Source organism: Cnephaeus nilssonii (genome assembly GCF_951640355.1).
Source record: "Cnephaeus nilssonii genome assembly, chromosome: 20".
NCBI lineage: Eukaryota > Metazoa > Chordata > Mammalia > Chiroptera > Vespertilionidae > Cnephaeus > Cnephaeus nilssonii.
This window is the reverse complement of record NC_137091.1, coordinates 31124673-31142306: the sequence shown is the minus strand read 5'-3', so window position 1 is coordinate 31142306 and position 17634 is coordinate 31124673. Positions and strand designations below refer to the sequence as shown.

The 17634-nt window shown below is 49.8% G+C and overlaps 1 protein-coding gene across 1 annotated transcript; it reads right to left on the bottom strand.

Annotated features, from left to right (window-relative positions):
• Positions 1-275: 275 nt before the first annotated feature.
• Positions 276-17001, bottom strand: LOC307092482 (speedy protein E4-like; the record flags this gene model as incomplete). Its single annotated transcript, XM_079759762.1, has 7 exons — positions 276-413; positions 7580-7654; positions 7824-7995; positions 9658-9743; positions 9935-9993; positions 10625-10837; positions 16914-17001. The coding sequence occupies 7 exons, from the start codon at positions 16999-17001 to the stop codon at positions 276-278; spliced, it is 831 nt and encodes a 276-aa protein (XP_079615888.1).
• Between the last annotated feature and the right edge of the window lie 633 nt (positions 17002-17634).

Here is a 17634-nt window from a genome sequence, read left to right as displayed (position 1 = left end):
CTCCCGACTCGGCCTGCAATGCCCTCTCCTGGGGGAGGGAACCGGGACTTCCTGGGAACCGGAAGTGTTTAATTTGAACCCAGGAGCATTTAAAGCTTTATTTATTTATAGTTTTTTGTTTTTTTTAAAGTGTTGAGACGAAAAAGAAACAAAATTAAAAGCAAGAAAAGAAAGAAAGTCGCCAGGCCCGTCAAGAGGCTCCCGTGGCGGTACAGCGATTGGCTGACCGGCATCAACCACAGGATGACCTGAGCGGCCTGAGCGGTTTCCTGTTTTCAGTACACGGAGCAGCAGCCAGATGAATGCTGGCGCCGGTAACAAGCCTGTGGCCAGGACACAGCAGAGTGCAGCACCCTCCAGACCCCCATGATTAGGGCGATGGCATAGTCACTGTCCAAATGGAAAACTTCTGTCTGGGAAAAACGGCAAGCCAGATGGAATACCAGGAATGCAGGTGTAATTCAACACGATCTCAGGCAAACCAGCACACATAGTCAACCCAATCCATGCTGGACCTGGGGTTTCCCCTAAACTCTCAGAAATCTACACTCCTCAGAAAGCCACTGGAGCAACGTCACCATGGTTACCTAACTAGTGTTGGAGAAATCGGACCCTTGTGCACTGTGGGTGTTCAAAGTTCCTGTTTTCTAAATGTTTGGTTTGGTCTTTTCAGTCAGGACACGAATAGAGTCAGGTTTCAGGTGGCAGATCGGTGTTTTAAATCTTTTAATAGTAGCTCTCCTTTATGTCTCTTGTGTTGTTTCCTTGCAATCTGTTTTTTGAAGAAATTGAGTTGTTTATCCTCGGTTTCCCACAGTCTGGATTGTGTAGATTGCCATCTGTTTAAACTTTACTTTTTAAGAAATTCCCTGTACGCCTTGTAGGATTGGTAGTTAGGTGGGAAATGACTCCGACCAGGCTCAGGCTCTGTCCATGACACGTGTCCTCTTTCTTCTGGAAGCCCGTTTTATCCTCCTGTCTTCGTCTTGTGAGGTTAGCTTCTGTTGATTGATACCCCTTACCGTGACCAAATGATTCCTTAGGCGAGACAAAGTGGCAATGTGCTTCTTTACCCTTTCTTCTCCTTCTTTTTTGAAAATATATTTCTATTGATTTCAGAGAGGAAGGGAGAAGGAGAGAAACATCAACCATGAGAGAGAATCATTGATCAGATGCCTCCTGCACGCCCCCTACTGGGGATCAAGGCCACAACCCGGGCAGGTGCCCTTAACTGGAATTGAACCCAGGACCCTTCAATTCACAAGCCGACGCTCTATCCACTGAGCCAAACCAGCAAGGGCTATGCTTTCTTCGTCATTTACTTGCTGGACTACTTTTCTAAAGAAAACATCTCCTCTCTACTTGGTTCTGTGCTTCATACAAGAAAGACAATTTCCAAAATATTGAACAGGATTTTAAGTTTGTTTCATTTTGTTATTGTTATGAGCTCATGGGTTTAAAGGGCGTCTAAGTCCATTGGTTTTAGATTGAAGTTGTTATTCCTTTGGATGTGTAAGTGGGTTTGTCAGTGAATTGCTTCTTCTGAGTCCCTTTGAATCATTTCCTATGTATTTGATAGCATTCTTTTTTTTTTTTTTTTAAAGATTTTTATTGATTTCAGAGAGGGAGGGAGAGGGTGAGAGAGAAACATCAATGATGAGAGAATCATTGATCAGCTACCTGCTGCTTGCCCCCATTGGGGATTGAGCCCGCAACCTGGGTATGTGTCCTTGACTAGAATCGAACCCGGGACCTTTCAGTCCATCAGCCCACACTCTATCCACTGAGCCAAACCAGCCAGTGCTGATAAGCATTCTTTTTCATTCAACATTTTATTTTGAAAAAAACGTTCATTTTACAGAGCAGTTACACGCATTGTACACAGAACTCCCATATTCCTTTTGCCCAGACACCGTGTGGAGAAGACTCGCCACCCGGACACGGGACTCCAGTTTCTCCTTAATTTAAAGGAATGTCTGTACCTCCGCCGCTGCACGAGGTGCGCCCTCGCCCTGACCCTTTCCTTACCTTGGGAGCTTACGGCTTAGAATCAGCGACCACGGGAAATTGACAAATGAGGGAAAGAACGAGGTGTGTCCTGCTCACTTACATGTGAAACATTTAACTAAAATAATTAGTGTAGAGAGTTCCGCCATAACCTCATGGACTGTTCGCCCGGGATGCCTCCCGTCCCCCTTGTTGGGAAAGAGAAACCCACCCCCAACACACAGACACGCTTCCTCCTTGGCTTCTCCTCACTCAGTGGCTCCCACGTCATTAGCTGCCCCGTGTCCCGAATTGATGCATCTCCCGAGCTCCTCCAGAGGCCTGTGAGCACCCCCTTGTTTCACGCCTCACGTCATCAGCGTCCCCCCTCTCCGCTGCCACAGCGCTGGCCTGAACTGTTCCCGCAGCCACACCTGTTTCCCTGCCCTGACCACCGGCTGTGCTCAGGGTGTCGTGTCATGAACACTTTGGCTGGTCCTTGTCCCTAGTTCCCTGGAGGAAGCCCTTCAGTCCTCGGAGTGTCCTGAGTGACAGGGGTGTGTGCGCACCCCGCTGGGCCCCGTGGAGCACACCTGGGCTTATGCTGAGGAGGGGCCTCAGGGCGTGGGCCATTCAGGCCAGAAAGACCAACCCTGTGCTTGCAGGTCAGGGATTAGGCCCGATCTCTGGGGAGGAGAGGGCGCTGGAGACCGAGTTCAAACTCCGGGCCAGTGATTGACAGGATCGAGTCTACATATTGAAACCCCAAGGAGAACCCAGGTCCCGAAAGCTCAGGTGAGCTTCTCTGATGGGTGAAGCACAGCTCAGTGCTGTGAGGGAGGCCACAGGCTGAGGACCCGGAAGCTTGGGGTGTGGGACCGCCCAGCATTCTCTGACCATCCCATCTCCCAGGAAGCGTTCCTCCACAATCCACTGTTCATGGCAGTAGTTCCTCCTTCTCCAGGCCCATCTCCCTTAACAGCGTGAACTTGCCCCAGAAATTTCCCCAGTACCCTCTTTTCTTTTTCTTTTTCTTGATTCAGAGAGGAAGGGAGAGGGAGAGATAGAAATATCAATGATAAGATAATCATTGATTGGCTACCTCCTGCACGCCCCCTATGGTGATGGAACCTGCAACCAGGCACATGCCCCCGACCAGAATCGAACCTGGGACCCTTCAGTCCACAGGCCGATGCTTTATCCACTGAGCTAAACCAGCTAGGGCTGCCCTCATTTCTTCTTCTTCTTCTTCTTCTTCTTCTTCTTCTTCTTCTTCTTCTTCTTCTTCTTCTTCTTCTTCTTTTTAAAAAATACATATTTTATTGAATTTTTACAGCGAGGAAGGGAGAGGGATAGAGAGTTAGAAACATCGATGAGAGAGAAACATCAATCAGCTGCCTCCTGCATACCCCCACTGGGGATATGCCCGCAACCAAGGTACATGCCCTTGACCGGAATCGAACGTGGGACCCTTCAGTCCACAGGCTGACGCTCTATCCACTGAGCCAAACCAGATTAGGGCAATGCCCTCATTTCTTTTCCAGGGTTCCTGCTTCACCACAGGCTCTACGTGTTCCTTCTACCACCTGATACTGTTATTGGAGGTTGTGAAAAGGACTCCCATTAGGGGTAAAAGAGTGAACACTGTGTGTTCTCTTGTGCTCAGGGGTCCCTTGTCACAGCCCATTTCCAGGAAAGCTTGTCTGGTGGAGTCACCTGTCCTTGACTTTGAATTTCTGGTCATTGTCTGGGTACCCGGGATGCTTTCTTCCTTCTCTCTGCTCTTCCCCATTCTTCTACCTCAACATTGTCCCCTTCTTTCCGCTCTCAGACTCTAGCTTAGGATCTGCCTCAACTTCTATTATTTTTTTTCTAATATGTGGAAAACAATTCAGGATTATTTTTCAGAGTTAAGAAAGTTGTTTGAATAATCACAACCCCATTTAGCTACATTATCATTTGACAGTGAAGAGGAGAATCAAATTGACACTACCACACATATCACAGAGGTGAGAATTCATCTTTATTGTATTTTTTCAAGAGATGCATAGCCCTGTGCTCTTTAATGATCTAAAATAACATACACACATGTCACCCAGGCAAGGTAAAAAATTATACTTGAATTCTCACAATTCAATAATATAGACCAAAAAATAAATAAATAAAAATTACATTTACAAGAATACAGAGGAACTGCTCAACTAGCTATAATTAATATTATATAAATATAATAGATAAAACCACAAAAACCTCTCTGAGTATGGAAACAAAATTAGACAGTATTTACATATGTATTCCAGCTATAACATTAGAAAACTATTCAAAACTACCTAACATAAATACATAAATATGAAATACTAGAGGCCCGTTGTTCTATATCTCTGTCTTCAAAACTCGTCCTTGTTAGAGACAATTCCTCCACTGTTTCCTCCCTTCCCTTCTCTCACCCTTGGATCTCATCTCCTCGCCTCCTTCCTAGATTCCCAGGCTGTCCTTTTGTGGACATCCTGCTGTTCATTACCCTCTCTAATAAAATGGTAATATGCAAATTAACCATCACCCCGCTACATAAGCCACACCCACCAGCCAAGCCACGCCCACCACCCAATCAGGGCGAGTATGCAAATTAACCCCCATCCAAGATTGCTACAGCCACAGAGAGCAAGGTTTCCCAGGTAACACAGCAAGCCAAGCTTTCCCATAGCCGTTGCAGGCCTAAGCCTCCACTCAAGCTACAAAGTTTCAATTATAGAAGGTAAACAAATTCAAACAAATGGCGGCAGAATGGAGCTTGAGAGAGCAGGCCAGGGTTGCCGGCGGCAACAGGGGAAGCAAAGCTTTCCTCACACCCTGGCCAGGCTCACCCACTTAAGGCTACAAAGTTTCAATTGTAGAAGGTGAATTAACTGCCACAGAAATGGCTGCCGCCCCAGAGGGAGCAGCAGGAGGCTTGGCTCCGCTCCAGGCTACAAAGTTTCAATTGTAGAAGGAAAATAAATTCCAGATATGAGGCCTCCGCTTGGGTTGCCAGGGGGCGTGGCCAGCCTGCAAACCACCACAGACCCCTCGCTCAGGCCGCCCCACGCCCCAAGGGAACCCCACCCTGATCCGGGACACCCTTCAGGGCAAACCAGCTGGCCCCCACCCATGCACCAGGCCTCTATCCTATCTAATAAAAGAGTAATATACAGATTGATCATCACTGCAACACACAATATAGCTGCCCCCATGTGGTCAAAGATCCTGCCCCCATGTGGACACAAGATGGCCACTACAAGATGGCCAGCAGGGGAGGGCAGTTGGGAGGGACCAGGTCTGCAAGGGAGGGCAGTTGGAGGTGATCAACCCTGCAGGAGAGGGCAGTTAGGGGTGACCAGGCTGGTAGAGGAGGGAAGTTGGGGGCAAACAGGCTGGCAGGGGAGCAGTTAAGCATCAACCAGGCTGGCAGCGGAGTGGTTAGGGGGTGATCAGGCTGGCAGGCAGAAGCGGTTAAGGGCAATCAGGAAGGCAGGCAGGCAAGCAGTTGGGAGCCAGCAGTCCTGGATTATGAGAGGGATGTCCTGGTGGGATCGGGCCTAAACGGGCAGTCGGACATCCCTCCAGGAGTCCCAGATTGGAGAGGGTACAGGCTGGGCTGAGGGACAACCCCCCACCGTGCACGAATTTCGTGCACCGGGCTTCTAGTATAGTATGAGAATAAATATAACAATCCTATGGGCAACATTTTCAAAATAAACCAATATAATGTATGGCATACATTCAGCTATCACACACTTAGGGCTCTAATTTTATACTTTCCAAGTATTTCCCACCTTCAGATGGCTCTGCACTGTTGCACCCAGGTGTAGAAAAAACAGGACCTCCAGCTTCTGCCTCAGGGGAGATCTGAGTTAAGCAATGTGACATGTGGGATGGAGCCTCAGGAAGGGATGGAATCTGAAAAAACCCTACTTCCTTATTGCCCTCCTACAGACTCCTCGAAGTGCTCCTAGGAACAGACAGACATAGCTATTGAGCTTGCCGGTGATCGTTGTGGGCTCAGCGATCTGGAGGTAAGAGGAAGAGACAGGATGTCACATTCCAAGCAGGCAGCTCTCCACATGTAAAGATGATTAAGTCCTCAGGCGAGTCTAACGGAGTTTAGACTGACCTATAGGCCCCATTTTATCTCCAGTGCCCCTTCTCAACCCCACTCCGGAACCACTGTTTCGACTTTGAAGACCCTGAGTCCAAACATTCCTTAATATGCCCAGCGACCTGCTGTATAGCCAGGACTCTAGGTGACCCTGTTCGAGGGCAGCACACTTAGGGAGAGAGCTGCTCTCGCTCACTCACGCCTTGGTCCTTTTGTGCTCCTTCACATCTGAACTCGCAGCCACACTGCAAACATCACTGACATGTCAGCAGCACAGACCATGAGCCCAGGTGCCCCATCCCTGCTCCGAACCCTGGATCCTGATGCTTAACCACCATACCGAGTCTGAACGAGGCTAGTGCTACGGTGTGAGTGTTTGTGTCCCCCAAATTCATAACCCCTGAGGTGATGGTAATAGGAGGTGGGGGCCTTTGGGAGGTGGTTAGGTCATTGTGTGGGGCCCCTAAGAATGAGCTTATTGTCTGCCCTTAGCAGAGACCCCAGAGAGATGCCTCGCCCCTTCCCCTGTGGAAGGACATGGCGACATGTTGGCGTCTGCAGCACAGAAGACGGTCCTCTCCAGAACCCCACCGTGCCAGCACCTGACCTCAGCCTTCCAGCCTCTAGAGCTGTGAGAAGTAAATGTCTAAATGTCTGTTGTTGATCAGCCACCCCGGCTGTGGTATTTTGCTATCGCGGCCAGAATGGACTAAGCTAGGTCACAAGATTTTAACCAAAACTTAATCCTCTGCCCAAATCTGTCACTCCCATGTGTTGATCAGAGTAAGCCATGCCGGAGCCAGTGTTTCTCAACCTTAGTTCATTCTGACAAACTTCCTTGGCCATAAACTTGAGGGGAGACGTGTAATGGTGCAAGGGGAGAGACTGGTGAGCCAGGGGAAAATGAAGAACACACGGTGACCTGGCCATAGGCGATTTGTTTGCATGTAAACTTGGATGAAAACATAGCTAGTCAGGATTTATGTATTGATCTTTGGATATAGAGACTGTTCCACCTGATATCCTGTTGTTAGACATTGACTTTGTTGCAGAAAGTCCCCATAGTTGGCATTCCTGAGGGATGAAAGGCCCAATTGAGTGAACAACAGAAAGCCACAATATATGGAAAAAATTGGAAACTTACTCACTTTTCACAAAACACAACATTTCAATAAAGCTCTTATTTGGACCCAATTGCTCTGTTTAAAATGATTCCACCGAATCTGGAGGTCTGGCCCCCACACATCCCACTGAGGAGCCTGTGTGTCAGCTCTGGCTGGGAGCTGAGTCAGTGCCTGGCTGTGTGCCTGGCGGGTCCACTTCAGTGTGTGGAGAGGTGATGGGGAGGGGGACGATGAGCGTGGGTCCAGCCATTGGATTCCTGGGATTTCTTAAAGAGGCAACAAACCCTTCCCTCTGTACCTGTGAGGACACAGACTGGCCTTCCTTCAGACCTACCTTAGGCTCGGTGGCCTCGGAAAGGAGGGCGCGATCTCGCCCCCACACCCAGAGCTCTGGATCAAAAGCCTGGATCTGGAAGGACAAACAGCCTCCTGAGAAGATGACGACTCTCCAGGTGGACCCCATCCCGTCCCTGGTCCAGCCTCCAATTCTTTGTCATCCCCAAATCCCCAAACCGGTCCCCCACGGTCCCCTGTCTCTCCAATCTGGCCCCCTCTCCCTAATCCCACAGCCCACCTACCTCTTCGCACTCTTCTCGCGTGACCCTCGCCCTCCAGCCCAGGGCACAGAAGAACTGGAATCGCAGTTTGTGGAACAAGGGGCGCAGGGGGCAGTTGTTCTTCCCAAAGAGGAAGGACAAGATGGCCTCTTTAGGGTCCTCGTAATCCTCTTCCATGTCCAGGGCCAGGTAGCTGAGGACGGACATTAGGTTGCCCGTCAGGAGCAGGGCAGGAAGGACCCTGCCTGTGGTCAGCCTCCCGGAAAGCACACAGGCTGGGTCCTCCTCACACAGGCCCTAGGGGGCCCTGTCCGTGTCTCTGAGGGCCTCCCAGGCTCCAGGAAGCTGAGCGGGCCCTGAGGGCACCTCTCAGACCTTGATGATGAAGATAAAATTCAGCGGGAAGCCGGCCCTTCCCTTCACCCGTAGTGTGTGCACACACCTGCCTCCTATGGTGTCAGTGCCCACACAGCTCCTGCGGGCAGGGGCCGACCCGTCCATGTCCGTCTTCATCATTTTCCTACCAAGTGACTAACAGGCCCATTAACTCAACAGCACTTTTAAATTCTCTTCCCATCCTCACGTTCCCTGGCACATGAGATGGACTGTACAAGGTTGCACAGAATGAATGAATGAATGAATGAACACTTTTTCTCACAGTCAAGTGGAAAACTGATTACCTTAGAGACTCAATATAATTTGAACATTTGCAAAATAAAATTGTGCAGAGTGTTTTAAGATGTTTTGACGAGCGCCCTCCTCAACAGGTGCCTAGTTTAATGGGATTAGGGAAGGAGAAGGGGAGAGATGAGAAATAATTGTAATCCAAAATATCACATTGTAGCAGGATTTTAATTAAAGTGCTATTGGCGTGTAGAAATCGGTCAGAGACAGTAACTGAAGATTCTGATGTTTGAATCAATTTTAGGGATATGTCTTTTTTCCAGATACATACATGTAAAAAAATACCTAGTCAGAAAATACAACATAAGAACACAGGGAAGGGTCATAAGAACACAGGGAAGGGTGTTGGGGAGAGCAGTAAGCAAAGAACGGGATATAGGGTGGTAAGCAAGTTTGATGGAGATCATAAAGAGCTGAATTCAAGCTCAGAACCCAGACCTTGAATCAGAAGGTAATTAGCAAATGAAATTGTGGGGTGGTTGGTGAAGTGGTTAGACCTGTGTTTTGGAAGGATATTCAGGGAGACTTGTAAGAAACATCCCTGGGGTGCATTTTACAAGAGACCTGTTTTATTGATTGATTGATTGATTGTTAATTCTCACCTGAGGATTTGATGTTTAGGAAGAGTGGAAGGAAGGAGAGAGAGAGATACCCATGTGAGAGACACATCGACTGGATGCCTTCCTCACTTGCCCGACCAGAGCCTGGGATGGACCTGCAACCTGTGTATGTGCCCCGACGGGGAATCGAACCCAGTACCTTTCGGTGTAGGGGACAGCACCTGTAACAACTGAGCCACCCCAGCTGGATCTGTGTTACTGAGTGAGAGCTGGAGTGAGGAGGAAGACCATGACGTTTGGATTGTTATAGGGGTGAGAGAGAAGGAGACAGAGGGAATTAATAATGACGAGTCCCAAGTATATTTACTTGGGAGCAAAGTGGTGTCCATCCTTTATGACCTTTTGTGTTTTCTTTGGCTTTGCTCAGTCTTTTCACTGTTGGCTTTAACAACGAATAGCATTAAAAAACATTATACTACAATCTGTCCGTTTACACACAAAGGAAACTACAAATAGGTTAAAAAAATAGGTGAAAGGTCAGAGACCCACTCCTCTCCCTCCGTCTCCCCAGGGTATGAATACTGACTGATGGGAATAAGCAAGATACTCACAGGGCCAGGAAGAAATGCATTCGCTGGTACTGCCAGGAGAAGAGGCCCACGCGGCTGAAGTAAGCTACCACCATAGACAGGAGGTACTGACGGAAAAAGAACAAACATGAAAGATCCCGGAGGAGCCAGGGCTGAGGCAGGGCTGCCCGTCCACACTGCAGGAGACCCCTCGGTCCCCGAAGGGAAGGGTGACAAGGCATCAGGTTGGAGAGACAACTGTGGGCTCAGAAGGCTCTCCCCTGCCCAGGATAGAAGGCAGAGCAGGAATACCTCTTACCTTGTCCGAGAGCCTCAGATTTGTGTCCCAGGCCAGGAATCTTTTAATGACAGGATCCTCTGTGAAAGAGGGTGTATGTTAGCTTGAGGACAGCAACAGGGTTGCCATGGGAGCGTTGCAGGGCCAAGAGTAGAACCATGGTGAAGTTTCAGGATAGTGGCCAAGGCTGAGGCCAGTAGGAGGAGGGATAGAGGAGATTGTTCCTGGGGCAAGGAAGCAGTGGTGACCCCTGAACCTTACCCACCCAGTCTGGGGCGACTGAGTGACAGGTGGGGTGTCAGTCACATATCTGCAAGATTCAGAGCTTAAATAATCCATCAACATGCATGAATGTACCCCTGCCAGTGCCATGGCCATCGTCAATGGACAGTCCATCAGGGTGGGAAGGAGGCCTCATTGTGCCCTCTTACACAGATGAAGGTGTTTAGACTCAGAAGGCCAGTCAGAGCTGAGAAGTCGCAGAGGGTGCAGTTGAGACCGAGCTGCCTGATCCCAAGTGCAGACCCCTTTCAGGTGTAGCCTAGTCCTCCATTATCTCTAAGTGCCCCAATGAGTGATTGATACAGAGCCCTCCTAGGAGAGGGAGCTCACTCACCGGCAGGGAATGCTTTTCTGTTGGGAAAGAGTAGTTATAGGAAGGTCCTTTTTAAAGAGTAGGATTGGAGGGTGCTCTCCAGGGTCCCTTCCTACCCAGCAGCCTGGTGAAGGCCTGATGGTGCTCAGGTCGCACTGAAGACACCCCCTGCCTCTTCAACTTCATCTTGAGCCCGCACAGAGTCTCCACGGCCCAGACGTCCTGAGCCCCAGGGGCAGGCTCCTCCTCTGTCCCCTCCTCTGTGGGCCACTCCCTCTTCCTATTCCGGCCAGCGGATTGAGGCAGGGCTCTGCCCTCTGCACAGGGGCCTGCGTAAAGGAACCAGGCTACAATACACAGCATTTGCCTCTGGAATTCAGCTACTGGTCACATAAACCCCTCCCCTACTCCACCCTATTTACCCCCCCACCCCCAAACACAAACCCCTCCATTCTCTCCAGTCTCATAGACTATGGGCCTTCTCCTCAGCCATCTTTCCATCTTTCTATTCATCTTGCCGTTGTTCTATATCTCTGTCCTCAAAACTCGTCCTTGTTAGAGATAATTCCTCCACTGTTTCCTCCCTTCCCTTCTCTCACCCTTGGATCTCATCTCCTCGCCTCCTTCCTAGCTTCCCAGGCTGTCCTTTCGTAGGGATTTCCTTGTCCCCAGCCCCTGTGCTCTCCTCCAATCCCGGGCTTTCTGAATCTCTCTTTCACACACACCCCACTCAGGTCCCCCTTCCTTAATGGTCAGCCCTCTCAAATCCCTCTGCCCCCAGTCTCCTCACCTGATGGTCCTGGGATGACTTCTACTACTCTCACCTCCTGGGGGCACCCTGAGCAGCTAGGCTGTGGTCTCTGCTTCTCACGCTGGAAACTTGGGCCACCACTGGCCATGATTTCTCCCGAATCGTCCCTTTCAGGACACCTAGACGCTGATCTGTTCAAATTCTTGGAGAAGATGCTGTTGCCCACCTCCGTTGCCAAGCACCACGGAATTGGGTCCTTCCAATCAGGAAGGTCGGAAGCCTCTGATGTCATCGGTCATTCCAACAGCTGGAAGGATCCAAACCCATGTAACTGCCATGTGTGCCCTGCTCCTGGGAATCAGGGCCAACCACACCTCCGGCCACTGACCCAACAGCCTCTGTCCAGCCTCCAACACCATCCTCTATGGCAGCGTCACTCGTTACTCCTCCCTAGGAGATGCTGTGTTCTCTCCATTCTGAACTTGGAATAGGCCGCACCCTCTTCTTTCCCATTCCTATTTCAGAGCTTGGTCTGATGAGAGCGAGAGGTCACAAGGACAGTTAGGGGAAGGAGAAATGCTCAGACCTTACTAGAATGAGATACGTGTGTAAAAAAGAGCCCAGGCACACTGACTCCTCGTGTTAAATAGTTACTTAAAACACTCCGTTTGCCAAAGCTCGATGGTCACAGACACGATGTTCAGGATTCTGTCCTGGAGGACATGCATCTCCCGGCCTCAGCATCTTTTAGTCCAAGAGACTGTGAGAACCTAACACCCTAGACAACTGCACATGTGCTCACACACTCAGGTGGTGTCTACAATTTCAGGGAGTCTCTGGATTGCCCAAAGCCTGCTCCTCAATTCCAATTAAACTCTAGTCTACATATTTTCAGCCTGTGCTTCATTCTTGACCCAGACATTTCACTACCTCTCATGTATCCTGTGAATGAAATGTCCCATGCACAGAAATACTACGTGGATTCCAGTTCACGGCAGGACGTGACTTTCTCTGTGTAGGAGGGGAGTAGAGATGCAGAGAAGAGACTAACTACCTCAGTGTCCCACAGGACCAGGGCCGGTTCCCCTGAAGCACCTGCCTACCTCATGTGTCTGCTGTTCACCTGGGCACTGGACCTTTTCCTTCCTTCCTTCCTTCCTTCCTTCCTTCCTTCCTTCCTTCCTTCCTTCCTTCCTTCCTTCCTGCCTTCCTTCGCTCCCTTCTTTCCTTCCTTCCTTCCTTCCTTCCTTCCTTCCTTCCTTCCTTCCTTCCTTCCTTCCTTCCTTCCTTCTCCCCTTCCTTCCTTTTTGTGGTAAAATAACGTAACACAATTTAACATTTTAACCACATTTAGGGTTGAATTCAGTGGCATTGAGCACCTTCACATGGCTGTGCTACAATCACCATCCATCTCCACAACTTTTCCATCTGGCCAAACTGAGACTCTGCAGCCATTAAGTGCTGACTCTCCCGTCTCTCCCCAGTCCCCGACAGCCACCATTCACCTTTCTGTCCTTATGAGGATGACCACTCCCGGCCCCTCATACAAGTGGGATCAGACAGTATGGGCCCTTTTATTTCTGGCTCATTCAGTCAGCATAATGCCTGCAGGGTTCATCCATGTTGTAGCCTGTGTCAGGATGTCCTTCCTTTTTAAGGATGAATAATATCCATTATAAGGGTCATGTTTTGCTTATCCATCCATCGGCTGATGGACAGGTGCTTGTTCCCATCTCTTGGCTCTGAGACTTGCTTTTGACCCATTGTTTGAACTTTGATGAGAAATTCTAGATGTACTCAAACTTTTATTTTTTTATTTTGATCACTTAATCGGCCCATACCAAACAGGAGTGAAGTCAAATCAGCTCACCCAGAAAACAGTATGGAGGTTCCTCAAAAAATTAAAAATAGAACCACTGCATGATGCAGCAGTACCAGTTCTGGGTACTTATCTAAAGGAGTAGCCAAGATATGGAAACGACCTGTGTCCACCGACAGATGAATGGGCACAGAAGATGTGATCTATGCGTACAAAATGGAATGTGATTCACCTACGAGAAAGAAGGAAATGCTGCCATTTGTGATGGATGGACTTTGAGGGTATTATGCTAAGTGATATAAACCAGACAGAGAAACACAAATCCCGTGTGGTGTCACTAATGTGTGTAATTTAAACCTGGAAACAAAAGTCACTCATAGAAACAGACAGAAAAGAGAGGTTGCCAGTGGCTGGGGTTGGGGGATTAGGGGGAGGGTGGTAAAGGGCACAAACTTTCAATTAAAGATGAATAAGGTCTGAGGATTTTATGTGCAAGTAAAACTGTTGTATAATTGACATTTGCTAAGAGTACAACTTAAGGGTTTTCACCGAGAAATAAATAGCCCTAGCTACTTTGGCTCAGTGGGATAGAGCGTTGGCCTGCAGACTGAAGAGTCCAGGGTTTGATCCCAGTCAAGGGCACATGCCCAAATTATGGGCTCGATCCTCAGTGGGGGGTGTGCAGGAGGCAGCCAATCAATGATTCTCTCTCATCATTAATGCTTCTATCTCTCTCTCCCTCTTCCTTCCTCTCTGAAATCAATAAAAATATATTTAATAAAAATAAATAAATAAATAAATAAATAAATAAATAAATAAATAGGAAAATAGATGAGGTGATGGATTTGTTGCCTGGATGGAGAGAATCCTTTCTTTTCTTTTCCTCTTTTAAAAAAAATATATTTTATTGATTTTTTACAGAGAGGAAGAGAGAGGGATAGAGAGCTAGAAACATCAATGAGAGAGAAACATCGACCAGCTGCCTCCTGCACACCCCCCACTGGGGATGTGCCCGCAACCAGTGTACATGCCCCTGACCGGAATCGAACCTGGGACCTTTTAGTCTGCAGGCCGACGCTCTATCCACTGAGCCAAACCAGTTTCGGCGAGAATCCTTTCTTAATACATACATACTAGAGGCCTGATGCACGGATTCATGCATGGGTGGGGTCCATCAGCCTGGCTGGCACCCTCTCGCAATCCAGGACTTCTTGGGGGATGTAGCAGTGCCAAAATGGCAGGTGGCGGGGAGGAGCCCCAGCCGGGCCAGGTGAAGCTTTGCTGTTGCTCATCCTTGCCCCGCTGTGCCTGCTGCCACTGCTGCTTGGTAGCACTGCCGTGGAGGTGGGAGAGGCTCCCTCCGCTGAAGCTGCTCTCACCAGCCATGAGCCCAACTTCTGGCTGAGCTGTGCTCCTGCTGTGGGAACACACTGACCACCAGGGGGCAGCTGCTGCGTTGAGTGTCTGCCCCCTGGTGGTCAGTGCGCGTCATAGCGACCAGTCGTTCGGTCCTTTGGTCATAACAGTCGCTTAGGCTTTTATATATATAGATATCAAATCACCATGATGCTCACTTTAAAAATATCATGATTATATATGTTAATTATACCTTGCTAAAGTTGAAATTTAAAAAAATTTGTCCATGTGAGGTTCAGGGACTAACCGTCCCCTTCTTCGCAGTCAAGGGCTTTCCCAGTTGGACCAGGTCTCAGGGACCAGGCACCCAGCCCCGGAGCTCCTCCCCAGCTTCCAGGCCAGGCTGTCCTCGCACGCCCCGCCGATGGGAAGGGCACTGCCACATGATGACCTGTGTCCCATCGCTGTGCAAGGTCCACCCTTGGGAAGCAGTGAGTCAGAGGAGACTGACTGCAAATCGTGAAGACGGGTGCCAGTTATCTGAACAGAACGGACGCGTTACCCAGAACACACAACCAGGAGGAAACACAGGCAACTAAGGAGACAGTCAAGGGCGGGAAAGCCTTCTTCGGGGACAACGTCAAAACAGCGGGGAAGCGTGAGGAGAAGGTGGAAGATCTGAACACAAAAAATAAAAATGACCGAAAAGAAAAGAGAAATTAAGTCATGAAGATGGATGACAAATTGGGGGAGATACTTGCATTTCCTACTAATAGGAAAAGGGAAAGCTGTATATTCTCAGGCCGCAGCGAAGCCTCAGGAAGAGGTGGGCCTCTCCTGCCTCTGGCCACGACGGAATCCCGGGGTCCAGGTCACCCTCCCAGCTGGAACGCGTTTTTTAAAAGGGAGACACGCCTGCACTGGCAGTTGTCAGCCCTTTGGAGAGAGAGGTGAGCCCGGAGAGTGGCCAGCTCACTGCGCACAGTCCAGGCCGCGGTAGAGGGAGGAGGGTCAGGCGAGCCCAGTGGGCCTCTGAGCTGAAGGGCCAGAGTGGGCTGTGGAGGGGGCATGGCAGCTGGGGTTCTCAGGGCAGAGACCCCGAGAGGAGCAAGGGGCGGAGGGCACCCGGTCTTCCCGTGCCCGCAGGTCAGTGCTCGTTGCTGTTGTGGATGCCCACTGGCTTTTATGAGTTTCTAACAGGACACGTGCTTGTCCTTGGGAACTGCTTTGTGAGTTTCCTGGGCCATGTGATGATAGCGTCTTAAAGCAGCATGAAGACTGTTGCCTCTTGAAGAGTTGTGAGTCTCAAGTAGTATCCTGAAGCGGCCAGGTGCTCACGTCTGCCGGGCATTAGGGCTGTGACACCCAGAGGACAGCACACCTGGTGAATAAGGCCCCCACGGAGCTCGTCTCAGGGTGGGGGAGGGGTTGGCTGGGCCCTGCTGGTGGCTGTCCTATATAGAGGGGGCACCTGGGCACCGGGGGGCAGGCTGGCGGTGTTTGCACACGAAGACCCAGGGAAAAGCTCCGAGATGGAAAAATCTACCTTCGTAAGCAAGAGCAGGGAAAGGAAGGGAGAAGGAGTCTGGCCACTCCAGTCTGGTAATTAATGGGGTTCATTAGGGGAAACTCACAGACAAGGCCCGTCATGGGCAGCTGCAAGATGAAAGGGAGCCTCACACCGCTTGACAGGCACCGAAGAAATACATGGGGTCGAGGAGAGATGGTCACATACTAGTACGTGAATGCTGCCAGGTGCGGGAAATTACTTCCGTGCCCTTCGAGGTAAAGGATTGCCTCCGGGACAGAGGGAGCAGAGAGAGGCTGGCCTGGAAGGGCGGTGACTTGCGCGAGGTCTCCACTTTGCAGGTGGGCCTGCTGACAGGACTGATGCCCAGGCCACGTGTTGTGCCCACTGTATCACAGTGAAGTCAAGTGGGTTTCTTAGTAAGAAATCCTTTGAGCAGCACACTCAAATCTGTACAAAATAATTTCAATTCTTAGCCATGGTTGAGCGTGGACTTTCTGATCTTAAGTTGTTGAAGAGTAAGGAAGTAGATGACTATAATAACATGTATTTTTTTATCTTATGTTTAACAATGGAGGGTTGTTTCAAAGGCTGTGCTATCCATTCACGAATGAGAAGGGTATCCACCGAGTCACCACACAATCACGTGGGAGTTACAGGCGCGCCGTTGGGTGCTCCCTCCTTAGCATTCTCCTAGTCACTTCCGAAGGTTTAAACCAGGGGTGGGGAACCTTCTTTCTGCCAAGGGCCATTTGGATATCTATAACATCATTTGCAGGCCATACAAAAATTATCCACTTTGAAATTAGCCTGCTGTATTCGGCCAAACATTTAATTAACTCAGCCCTAATGCCTTGGCAGGGCCAGAGCAAGTGATTTTGAGGGCCTTCTCTGGGTTAAAGGGACAGTCTCCCATAGGGGTCTCTCACGGAGTTCTGGGTGAGAACTTACTCGGGAAGAGTACTCCCTTGGCAGGCCGGTCACTCGTGCCTTCATTTTCCTTCTCCAGGTCTCCCTCCCCTTCCACAGTCTTCCGCATTTCCCCAAGAGCAGCAGGAAATGGAGAACCCTCCGGTGAGTTTTTATGGTTTTGCCATCATTCCCTAGTTTGTTTTATAATTCACCTGAGGAAGTGAATAGTTCAAACTTCAAAATGGGAAGGTAGAGTCAGACAAAACGGGCAACAGTCCGCGCCAGGCCTGTCTGCCCCGTGCGCGTGTGTAGGTAGCACCATCCTTTCGGGCTCTTGAAGCCAAAGTTCACATGTGCCTCGTGCTCTTGGCATTCGTCGCAAAAAAAATAACAAGTACCACCCATCACTTGATTTACATTGACCAGGCGACACACTTGTTTTCTTGTGGGTTTTAAAGATTCTGTTGCCTGACCCACTGTCCCTGTGACTCCTCACAAGAAAACAAGTGTTTCGCCTGGTCAATGTAGGTCAAGTGATGGATGGTACTTGTCAATTTTTTGCAATGAATGCCAAGAGCCCGAAGTGCCCTGGGTGCCCCCGTTCACCCCCCTCCCCGCAGCCCCTGCCGCCGCTGCTGGCGTTACCCTCTGCGCTGTGCCCTTCCCCGCGCGTCCGGTAGAGGAGCCCTGCCCTGCGCAGCCTTTCCCATGGGCCGTTTCTGTCTTCGCGGCCCGTCTTGCTAGCATGACACTGGCTTGC